Source organism: Numida meleagris, chromosome 1, assembly GCF_002078875.1.
Source record: "Numida meleagris isolate 19003 breed g44 Domestic line chromosome 1, NumMel1.0, whole genome shotgun sequence".
NCBI classification, from domain to species: Eukaryota; Metazoa; Chordata; class Aves; order Galliformes; family Numididae; genus Numida; species Numida meleagris.
Window position 1 is genome coordinate 103042466 of NC_034409.1, and position 11692 is coordinate 103054157.

The following is an 11692-nucleotide window of genomic DNA, read 5'->3' on the forward strand; positions in this document are numbered from 1 at the left end:
AAAGAAAAAAGTAAGCACAGCACCCAGTCTGGAGATCCTGAGCTGTTCAGTTTTACAGAAGCAACACAATTTTCTTCCCCAAATGAGAAATTAATGTTTTAGATAAGCTTACTCACCCAGGTTTAATCTTAATACTCCCAGAAGCCCATATGCATCCATTACTTTGGAGTAGGTATTCTTGATTGTATCTTTTTCTGCAGATGCTATGAAGAGAAAACAGAAGGTTTTATGACATTAAAGACTGCATGCTATGGTACGGAGAATGAGTCCACTCTATACTGAAAATCCAAGAAAGTACAGCTACACTGCCAAAAAGAAATCAGAATCTATAAGCATGAGGCATTTTATAGTGAAAAATGAGTATTTGATTTTATGATCACTCTATGTTTTTAGCCCCCCCCCAAAAAATACTTGCATAATCTTCAAGTGATAGGTATTAACATTATCACATCCTAATATAAAAAGGATAACAAGAACACAAGTAAATTGTTTCCACGAGAATGCTCTTCTGTAATTACTTAAAATTAGGGTAGTGTTAAATGCTTTTTATTTCTCAATAAATAAATTCATAATTTCCAAAAATAAAACCATGAAATGATAATATTATTTCCAGATAACTAGGTTATACTGAGTGTATTTCAACCAGATTTCACTATACTCCAAGGAAACTGTAAGTCTTCTGGGGCAATAAGATGACAGTATCTAAAATCCAAGTCTTTATCCACAGGAAAAAAAGTTGGATTTGTAGTATTTTAGAAGAAACTAAAGTATATCTACTATTCTTAACTAGGAGTTAATTTTAGTGTACACACTTCAGAACTCTAATCTGCTCTCAAAAAAAAATGGGCAAACAAGGTTGGTGGTGGAGCCAGGTGACAGCCTGCAGAGCAGAGCAGAGATAGGATTCCACTCCCTAAGCTGCTGCTCATGTCTGAGTCTGCTCCTGAAGCACAAGGACCAACAATTCCAGCTGTGCCACTGGATGTGCATTAATTGAGATTTTTGGGTCATCAAGGATCAGCATCTTCTCCCTCCCCAAAAATAGTTTATTTTCACTTTGATGCTAAAAAGCAGGCTATCAATTCAACGCAAAGAAAAGTGTAAATTGAAATACCTACTGCTCTGGCACTATGTCACGTCCTATTTCACATTAGCTATGTTTTCTTTACAATAGCTGTTGTGAATCTTCCCACTGAGTGTTCCTTAAGCCTAGCACAGCTCTGCCTGTGCACAAGTCTATTTTCTTTCTGTTTAAATGTTTGCCAGTTCCTTTCCTACTGGAGATTCTAATCCACTCTATAGATGAAAGAATTATTTAACCTCAGTCTGAAATACAAGCTCGCTCAATATATAAAATGCACATTAAAAAAAAATCTTCTTCAACTATTTACACTGTATTCTGGAATCCAGAGCCAAAGAAAATGAGAATTATAGAAGCAGAATTCTTCCAAAATCCTCATCCATAGTGTTATCAGCCACAGCTAATACAAACAATTGCTTATAGACAGTGATTTTGTCAGCATCATCAAACTGTATTTTGCTTAACTAGAACACCATCAGGCTGGAAAGAACAACTCTCAAACTCCCAGTCCATTTTTCCACTATGCATTTAACGAGATTAACGTACTCTTCTAAACTCATCTTTTGGTAAGCAGAAAACTGCTGTGTTCCTCTACATTTCAAATTATTAAGGATAGATGAGGTTTTCTTTCCACCTAATATCTTTTTGCAGGGTTTTTCTTGGGGGAGCCTGGCAACATTTAATGATATCACAAAACAATGGCTTTTTTTGTCTTCTGTGGATTTATTCTGTTTTTCTCATTGCACAGAGCGCCTGTTATCCTCACTAAGCCTCAATAAATAAATGCCTGAAGTGAATTAAGTAGTGTGGGCTTTGCAAATTCAGACATACAAAAAAGGCCAATAGAGGCTAATAAAGCAGTAAAAGGTAGCAAAAACAAACAGAAAATGAAACTAGAACAACTTACCGTAGCCAGTCAATTATTATGCTCTCAGCCAAGCTCCGAAGCACCATCCCAAAGCACCTAGGTTTCATGCCATGGTTTTCAGTTACAGTATGTCTAAGTCTGAACAATTCCACACTCAGAACTTAAGTATATCTCTCTCATGTGCACTGGCTGATATTCCATTTTTTTTAAGGCCAAAATTCACATGGGAAAGCGGTAGACACCTTACCCCTCAGAAGGTTCAGAACACCCTGTTCTGGCCCATTCTCACCTGCCCCAATGTTTCTGCCTCCCCAGAACTGGACTTCAGGCACAAGGTGCATTTCAAAGATGCACAAGAAATCAGCATCTGTGCTGCCCTACAAGAGGCAACCTGAATTCTAAAGGCCTTGCTTGTGTGAACTCTGCAGCTGAGCTGCAATGTATTTGTATCACTCTCCCCTAAGGCACACAGTGACTACAGCTTTATAACGCAACTGAAACCCTAAGGCAAGGTCCTCTTCTTTGAGTGCACCAGTTGGGTATCAGGTAAAGGTTCTACACAGAGAGGGCAGTCAGGCCCTGTAACAGGTTCCCCAGTGCAGTGGTTACAGCATCAAGCCTGACAGAGATCAAGAAGCGTTTGGATGATACTCAAACATAGTGTTTGAATTTTGGGTGGTCCTGTGTGGGGCAAGGAGTTGGACTTGATGATCCTCGTGGGCTCCTTCCACCTCAAGATATTCTGTGATACCTCTCATTGTCAGCATTCATTAATCTTAAAAGAATTCTGATGTAGAGATGATTGGTGTTAGCCAATAGAGAAAACCACTGAAGGGACAACAAATGGTTACCACATGAGCCTCCACAGCTACACTGCTCTCCTCCCCGTTGGTTTCTTTTCCCCACTTGAGCTGTGGGGGCACCGTGAGGACCAGCAGCTCGCTGGTGGTCAGGAGCCACAGGCAGGGACCTCACCAGCCAGCACCTGGCCCACTGCCTCAGGCAGGGACTAAGGCAGCCAAGGACAGCTCCAGACTCCATGAAGACAGGCTGAGGCCAGGCCATGACTTTAGGCTGTGGAAAGGATTTGGGATCAGGCCTGGTGAGGGGATGGCCAGGGCCATGGGGGTAGGGATGGGACATGGCTGGGACATCAACACGCCTTGGTGGGCCCTTGGCCGGGTAAGGCTTGTAGGGAGCTTGAGCCAACCCCTGCTGCAGCCTTGCAGCCTGATGGCCCTGAAGGGCTGCTGTAGGGTCCTGAGACATGGGCAGGTGCGAGAGGCCCAGGGGTGCACAGGGACAGCCAGGGCTGCTGGTGTCCTGATAAGAGCCATCTGCATTATTATTAAAACAGTAGCTGTACTGGCGGTTCAGACCAAAAAGTCCACTCAGCCACACATTTACAAGAATTTCCTAAACCCGCGTCTCCATCAGTAATAAGCAAAAGCATGACTTTCATTCATTGATGCTAAAGGTAAAATACAAAATAAAAAACAAAGGTAATCCTGACAGAAGAAGACAGCATTTCCAAGAGTGTTTCCTCGTTTCTTCTGCAACATTCCTAACAAATGAGAACATCTCTTTCCCAAATGGTGGGCTGGCCTGCAGCCATGAGAGCCCTTTTGACTTTGATTTATGAGCTCCATACCTTGAAAAAACATGCAGCTGACATAAACATGCATTCAAAGAAAGGAGAAGCTCCTGCAAATTAACAAGTTTACTTCTCTCTCAGAAACAGACCTTTCTATTTATTTTTTATCAGTTGGATGTAAGCACATATTGAAGCTATCTGAACAAAATAAAAAAGCTAAACAATCACTGTGAAGAACGAGTCAAGGCACACAACTTCTAAAGCCAGAAATCTGCAGTTCAATGACATCCTTCATCTATAACGCTGAAGTTCACAAATTTTTAAATTACAAAGCATGGGGCTCTTAACAGTCAACATAATGTAAGCAGGTGTCTATGTATAAAGATGGATACAAAATATTATGAGGCAGTATTCTGCTATTACTTGCAATTTAACAGGACGAAAATAAAACAACAAACCCACAATATCTTTAATGTGGCTTTCAGGTCACATTGTAATGCATTCTTACTGAAAGCCATCAAGACTCTTTGCAGTGTCAAGAGAAAGGGAATAAAATATTTTTAACTCAATATTTATTAAAAATTAATAGGCCATAGTATTTTTTAAATGGTCATGTCTCACTTGCATGTATCTGTAATATCACACCTCACGAGCCACTGACTCAAATTTAAGAGAGGTGACTGATTACACTATTTTAGAGAGATTATGTCAGCTGTCTTACTGTTACACAAAGGGAACTCATTTACAAATCCAGTCTTCAGGACAACTTCAGGTTCACAACACGTTCTGTTGAATTCCCAGTTAAAAACAAGTTTTACAGTTTTTACAAGAACTGTAAAGCTAAGATCACATGAAGAGTTATCCTTTAGGCTCTCTACAGTTCCTTTCTCAATGGGTTTATAAGGTACATTATGACACATGAGCTAGGGCAATAACTTCCAACTAGAACATGGAATACCTCCTGAAATTATAATTCTCATTTAAGTTAGCAAAGGGAAAAGAAATCATGCAGTTGCCACCTGAAAATGTTTAAAATTTGAAAAATGTATGATTTAAATTTTTTTTATTATTATTTGTTTGAGCATTTAAGATTGAGATTTTCAAACTTTTTGTCAAATTAGTACAGTTAAGATTTCAGTATTTAAATGAAAGCTAATACTTCAATATTACCGTATTTGGGAGACATTAAAATCATCACCTTCACTTATAACTCAACCAACTGAAGAGCCATTTTGATCCTTTTGATACTTTGTCAACGTGAATAGATTCACAGAAAATTGGAAGATGGCTGATATTTAAATTTGTCACAATTCATAGAACTGTTTTGAATTAGCAGGATGACTTTTTTTCCCCATTTTATTGACTAGTTCAAATTATTATTTGAACTATTATATTATTACACTTTCAAAGAAGTGTAGATGATACTGTCATCTAGATATATCTTAAGACTGAGGGGAGGAACTACCAAATAACAAGTCACCTCTACCAGAAAGAAAAAAAAACAACAATACCCACAGAGATTTCTAGATGTTAGCAACTACATTTAAAGAATACACACCAAATAAAACAATGTTTGGAATAAGACAAAAAAGTTTGTAAAAGATGAACAGATAAAATGAATGGTTGGTTTAAAACAATATTTCAATATTGTGCAAATTTACTATTAATAACTTCAGAAAATTTACCCTTTTAAATACTGAAAATTGGAAAAAAAATAAAATAAAGCTGTCCTACTTAAGAGCCTACAGTTTTTAATCACATTTGAGCTTTCTGACCCAAGTACATGTTTTCCATTGAAAACAAAAATCTATAGAATCAACAATGGTGTTTCCTTTTTTTTCCCATACCAACTGATTTGATTAAAATATATAAAGTGTTTTACACAGAGGAGAGCTTTTTGCCTGTATAAGTCAGTTCTACACATATTAATTTATAATACCATGTAATACCATTACAATATTTTCCATTTAAATACATGCTAGCATGCAGTAAATTTTCCAACTTATCTCAAATGTAGAGATGTTAATTAGTTTTTCTAAATGATGTCAGAGTAATTCCAGAAGTACGCAAACTAACCTTAACAGCCATTTAATTAGCAAGAACCATCATTCACTGGATGTCTAATAGGGCAAAGGCTAAGCCTTTTACTATCACTTCTGTGCTAACTTAGAAATGAAAACATACTGAATTGAAAAAAGAATGTTCCAGAATTGTGGACCAAATTATTATAGCTCTATTATGCCATTAAAATCGGTCCACCCGGACAAAAATTACTGCCTCCACCAATCTCCTAGGAAAATTCTTATTGTAAGTAAAAACTTTTCGAAGTGTGCTAGGCTAACATATTTGGTCTTTGTTGAATCGTGTAATTTTGTTGGAAATGCCTGGAAAGCAACAAGCAGAGCATCTTCTCTGCAGATTTGAAAGGAGAGAGAGGCAGAATTCTGGGAAAGGCACCTGATGACAGGAGGACAGATAACATCTCCCTCCAGCAGCATGGCTGCACTCGGCATCCACCACCACTGTTGCTTCCCTACAGCTTCCAAAATGTCTTAGGATATTATTTAATGGGTAGGTGTAGCCCAGAAGATTACACTTCGTCAAAACAGTAATGAGTGAGAGGGGGGTGGAAAGTGCCCTTTGCATCCATCCTTATCCCTTCACATTGGTACACAAGATTGCCTTCAGATAAACACAACATTACATCACAACACAGTCAAAAACAGTTCCTACCAAAGCCTGTAGCTGACCTTTCCTCTCTAACACAATGTATCCTCTGGAAAGAATGCCTATTACTTGAAGAATTTTTCACTGTTATTTAATTATTTTAAATTATTATGTATTTGCAATGCACATACATATACAAACACACATATATACACAGACACACAGATGCATTTGTGTATATATATATGCAAATATAAAACCTATTTTTTTTTAAGTATTCCATTATGAAAAACAGCATGTAGAAATTTCTATTGAAATAGTCTCCTTCCCTAATTTCAGGGGGACGGGATTCCACTCAGAATGCTGCACAAGCATTATTTGGTGAGAAAGAAGAAGAGGAAAAAAATATCACACAGTGGCATGTTGTGTTACCCCCCTTACAATTATGTACACAAATAGGTGGTGCTAAAATATATCTGTCGCTATGTTTCCTTTCTTGGTGGCTCAGTTTCCTAAACCGTCATCAACCTAAAGCCTCCTGCAAAATGCTTACACCTCCATCTGCTACTGTGGATAGATACAACCTATCTGCTACTTCTCCTCCCAGTGCAGCGTATCAGAGTTTTCAAAGTGGAATGTAAATGGATGATAGTACTGGGAAGCCCGCAGCAGGCATAGGTAGTAAGAGTTCTTCCTTTATCTAGCCCTACAGAAAGCTCAGGGTGAGCACAGTGCCTCTTCCTGTTCACGCCTGAAAATCATAGAATCATAGAATGGCTTGGGTTGGAAGGGACCCCGAGGATCATCAATTCCAACCTCCCTGCCACAGGCAGGGCCACCAACCTCCAGAACACCTGCTCCCTTTCAGCTTTGCATGGGACCAAACTCCAAGGATGCGCACGAAGCTCCAGCTCTCCGCACTCAGTATCTTCCCAAATGACAGAACATTCTCTTTTACTCATCACAGGCGACAGGAGTAAAAGCAGCTTCCCACTCCTGTCTTTATGACTCACCAGAGAGGCACAGCAAGAGAGAACACTGCTGTTCGGTCAATGAAATCTCTGCAGGTAAGATATGTCATTAAAGACTCCTGTTTCAGAGAAGAAATATACCGCCTAGTTTTACATGCCAAATAATTAAAAAAATAGATCCGTGACATCCTCCAACTAAATTCTAAACAAAGAAACAGTCAAGCTGCTGACATTTAAAACCAAATGCTCTTACAAGGCCTTGAGAAGCAAGCTGGCAGGAACCCTTCAGACTTCAATATCCTGGGCTAACCTGGTACTAGGAGTGAGCCGATCAAAGCAGTACTTAATATTTTTATGTAAGGCAAGCGAAGAAATATTGCAGATCTTTTGGCCACAGTAACATTAACTAATGCACATTACAACCAGTGCACAGAACACTTCCAGCAGAGGCACGGCTTGGACTGCTTCCATTTTAAGACTGAATGATTATGCAACAATAACCCCTGTGAACTACCCCTTCTGCCCTCTTCCTTTCTTCTTGAATAACACATTCAGCACAAATACAACACGCTTTGGAAAACCACGCAGCATATGAATTGTAGAGCACTGCATACAGAGGCCAAACAAAACCCTCTGAATTATCTTGCAATGCTTCGTTGAATGTAGAGGGGACGAAAGTTAATACCATTATCCTTCCCTCAGCAAAATGACAGATGGACTTCTGCTAAGATGACGTTTAAGGGATCGGTAAGCTTGCATTCCTTTCTCTCAGCCCAGTTCAAGTTCTGATTACTGCACATGCAATACTCCAAAAGACGAGGTGCTCAGAACTGATTCACATGAATCACTTTCAATTCTAAGCGTATTGCACTGGGTTGTATGTATGTTATGCATCCCACAGCCAGGCAGGAGCTAAGATCAGGCATAAGGCTAAACAACTAATATTCAGCATTTAATAAAATCTTTTGAAAAAAGTCTAAGATCAGTACTGTCATTCTCATTAAGTTTGGCTGTAAAGGTAGGTTTGTACCAACAAGCAGAAATTCATGAGGCTCAGAGTAGAAACTTCTGGTTAGTTTCTGTGAGATGAATAAAGAGACGGAGTAGTACTTCGCAAACCTTAACCAAGTGCAGATCATTGTACTCCTTGAAACACATATGTAAAAAAAAAAAAAAGCCAAATGCAAGCAGAATAGAAGAAAAATAATCAAAGCAAGGGAAGTTTAGCACCTTTCTGCTATCAAATCAAGGTTATGATTGTGATCTTTCAACCATTAAAACAATCATTCAGTAAAGAATTTAGGTGCAAAAAAGGAATTAAAGCAAACTGCCACAGGTTAGCACATGGGGAAAATAAGCACATCTATCAGACAGAGTAAGAAGTTTACAATCTTACGTTACTGAAAACAGTATTTAGAATAACTACTTATAACTAGGCATAAATATTTACTATGTTGCAACCTACCGATCAAAATACCAAGAACAACCCTTACAGAGTAATAACAAGCTACTACTAAGTACAGGACCCAAGAAGAGCTAGGCTTTTGAAGTTCTTTCGGGTTTTAATTCCTCTTTGATAACAATGCAAGGCATAGGAGAGAGCAGGAATTTCAACACGGATATAGATTTTGAATTTCTAGAGAAGACAGTCTACTCAGCTACCTGCACTGTATCATGGCACAAGAAGTCTTAACTCGTTTTACTTTTTGAGCATAACTTCCATGAATAAACTACTCTGAATACATTCCTCCTCAGGTACCTTAAACAAGAGCACTAATTACTAAACATACACTAAAATAAAAGATTTCCATAAATCTTTACAATGTTTTTCCCATGCTGTACTGATTTCACTAAGTATGTTCTCCAGCTTCATGATCAGACACTTACTTCCAGCTCAAACCACACTACACAATGTCTTTCAAATACTGCTGGCAAAGTCAACAAGATAACTTACATAAATATTAAGAAGAAACTGTATCAGATAAAAACAATTCTCAAAATATGGGAGGAAAGCACTTGTTTTTTTTTCTGGATAATCATATGAGTTAATTTCGTCGATAATACCAACTGTGCTAACATGTCCCACTGCTAGAACTGTAACAGATCATGGCAGCTTGTCCAAACAGCACATTTCCTAAGGTATAGATTGAGACACAGCCGGTTCAGCACGAACTAGGGCCTGACTTCCAAGCACCTAACTTGCAGGACACAGGGACAGCCTCACAAATAGACAAGCCAAGGAACGCATCAGGCATACAAACAAATACATTCCCTATCTTTGGTATTTGCATCTCCAATCCCACACTGGAACTCCCACTTCTAACCTTGAGCCTCGCTTTAGGAGGGAACATGCTGCCAGCTCAGCCCGCTCTACCCTCTCTGGGCCAGAGCACACTATGGAGAGATAACCACCCACCTGTGGGCCTTGTCAGGCTGCAGGCAATGCATCACAACCTCACGCCAGCCATCAGAGTTAACTCATCAAAAACCAATTCATTCAATAGAAGTACATCCACAGCATGCAAGCTTTCTGTAAAAATCAAAAACGAGCCTAGAAACTCTTTGCAACCTGGTGCTCAGGCCTTTTTACTGAAGAATACAAACCAAAGTACATTTTTAGACCCTATCTACAGGCTTTGAGGATCTTTTCTACACTTCTCATTTTAGAGCCCTCTTTCAACTACAACTTGAAAAAAATAGAAGCATTCAATACATTTATCACTGAAAACATGCAAAAATGACTTTGCAATGCACGACACCTTGCTCTAAGCATTGACCGACTTTATTACGAGATGAGCTAACACACAAAGTGTGGTGACAGGTTAAAAATACCTGTGCAACGTAAATTTAAAATTCAAAAAAGCCATCGAAGTCATAATACAAAGTGAAATAAACAAGTTAAGATGATGTACCATCTAAGAATAAAGCACTTTGTAATAAGAAGTGCACCACAAATCTAGCTTTTTAATGAGTCATGGTGTATGCAAAGCCAGACAATTGTTCAGGACCAAAGATAAGTAGACGCTGACAGTTATTGGAAGAATATTTTGTGTACATGACAATACATATTCATGATGAAATCTAATTAAATGTGTAAAATTCTCTCTCAACAGATAGAGATATGAAACATTTCCTTCATTTAAATCAGAAGAATCTCCATTAGCAGATAAAAACCAGAATTGCCGTTTCTTCTTTGTCTGTCATAAACAAAAATAAACAGCTTACGCAATGTCAAGCCTGCCAGCTTTTTTACTGTAGTTATCAAAACATAGAGACTTACAGAGGACAGCCACAGCTCCAGATTCAAACATGAGACATTCTTCTCTGTTTCTGGCTTCCACTATCACGCTGAACGGGAGCGGATCCAGCTTGTGATAGACACGATATCCTTTACTGAAAGCCATTTTGCCTTTATCAGTGGCAGTCCTGTCCAACACAAGATGATGTTAGTGAGAGCTTCCTGTGCTTCCAGATACCTTCTGCAGAGCAGGTCTGACTTCCATTCTTTCCTAAGAATTGTACAGATCTAACAACAAAAAGAGAGAGAAAGAAAAAAAAAGAGATGCTCACTCTTTCTACCTCATGAGATTTATTTCACCTTACGTTTCAAAACAAATATATCTAAAGATAGTCTAAAGACAACATGCCAGTGTTGCAAAAACATAATTGCCCAGAGCAGCAGAAAGGATTTACTTAAGATCTTCTCCAGGACAGCCAGAATCTCTTTCGCAACACCTACACAAGATTTCTTCTCAGTGAAACTGAAGATAAGGCTCTCCTTCAGTCTCCACAAACACGTAAGAGTGGCAGCGACCTTCTACTGAACGCAGAGGGCCAGGAGCTGCAGTTTTATGATGCATTTTGCTCATTCTGACCTTGTACAAAAGGACAGTACATTTCAAACAGTAAAGCTGCTAAGAGGCTTTGGAAGACCACGCAGAAACGATAACCCACTGCTTGGTTTGGCTTTATAAATGAAAGCGGGGTTTTGTCCAGACTTAAGCCCTCCGCTGCACGAGAGAGACTGCTGACAAGCCGTAAAGGTAACGTCTTCCTCTGAAGCGATGAAAAAAACAATAAGAAACTGCAAACCACCAGGAGCCCAGCCAAACGTTAGGGGTTGAAGCTGAAGAAACGCACAGCGCGGAGAGGAGCTGCTGGAAAGCCGCGAGCCGGCTCCCGCCCCTTCCCCGAGCCGCACGCCGGTAACCTCAGGGCTGACAGCGGCACAGACATTCTGCCTCTTGCTACGACACAGCACTGCCCCCGCCGCCCCGCTCCCCTCCCGGGCAGGAGCGGACGGACAAGAAGCCGGCACCGGGCGAGCGGCCCCCGCCCCTCCACCTGCCCGGTGCCCGCGGCGCTGACAGAGCCTCCATCTTGTCTGGCGCCCGCGGCGCCCCCGCAGCTCGACACTCGCGACAGCGACAGCAAAGCAGGCACTCTCCGCGTACCGACAGCCACCCGCGGTCCCGCGTACCCGCCCCGCTACCGACCCCGCGCCCGCTCAC

The 11692-nt window shown here is 40.1% G+C and overlaps 1 protein-coding gene across 11 annotated transcripts in view; it reads right to left on the reverse strand.

The window, feature by feature from the left end:
- SYNJ1 (synaptojanin 1) overlaps window positions 1-11692 on the reverse strand; it is a 62587-nt gene that overhangs the window by 50781 nt on the left and 114 nt on the right. For 10 of the 11 annotated variants that reach the window (XM_021404417.1, XM_021404362.1, XM_021404407.1 and 7 more), the window contains exons 2-3: window positions 10462-10607; window positions 117-203 (exon numbers count right to left, since the gene is read on the reverse strand). In XM_021404417.1, the coding sequence (XP_021260092.1) occupies window positions 117-203; window positions 10462-10607 (233 nt within the window). Of the gene's footprint in view, window positions 1-116; window positions 204-10461; window positions 10708-11692 lie in introns of all 11 variants that reach the window. The other variant, XM_021404399.1, reaches the window with a different exon arrangement.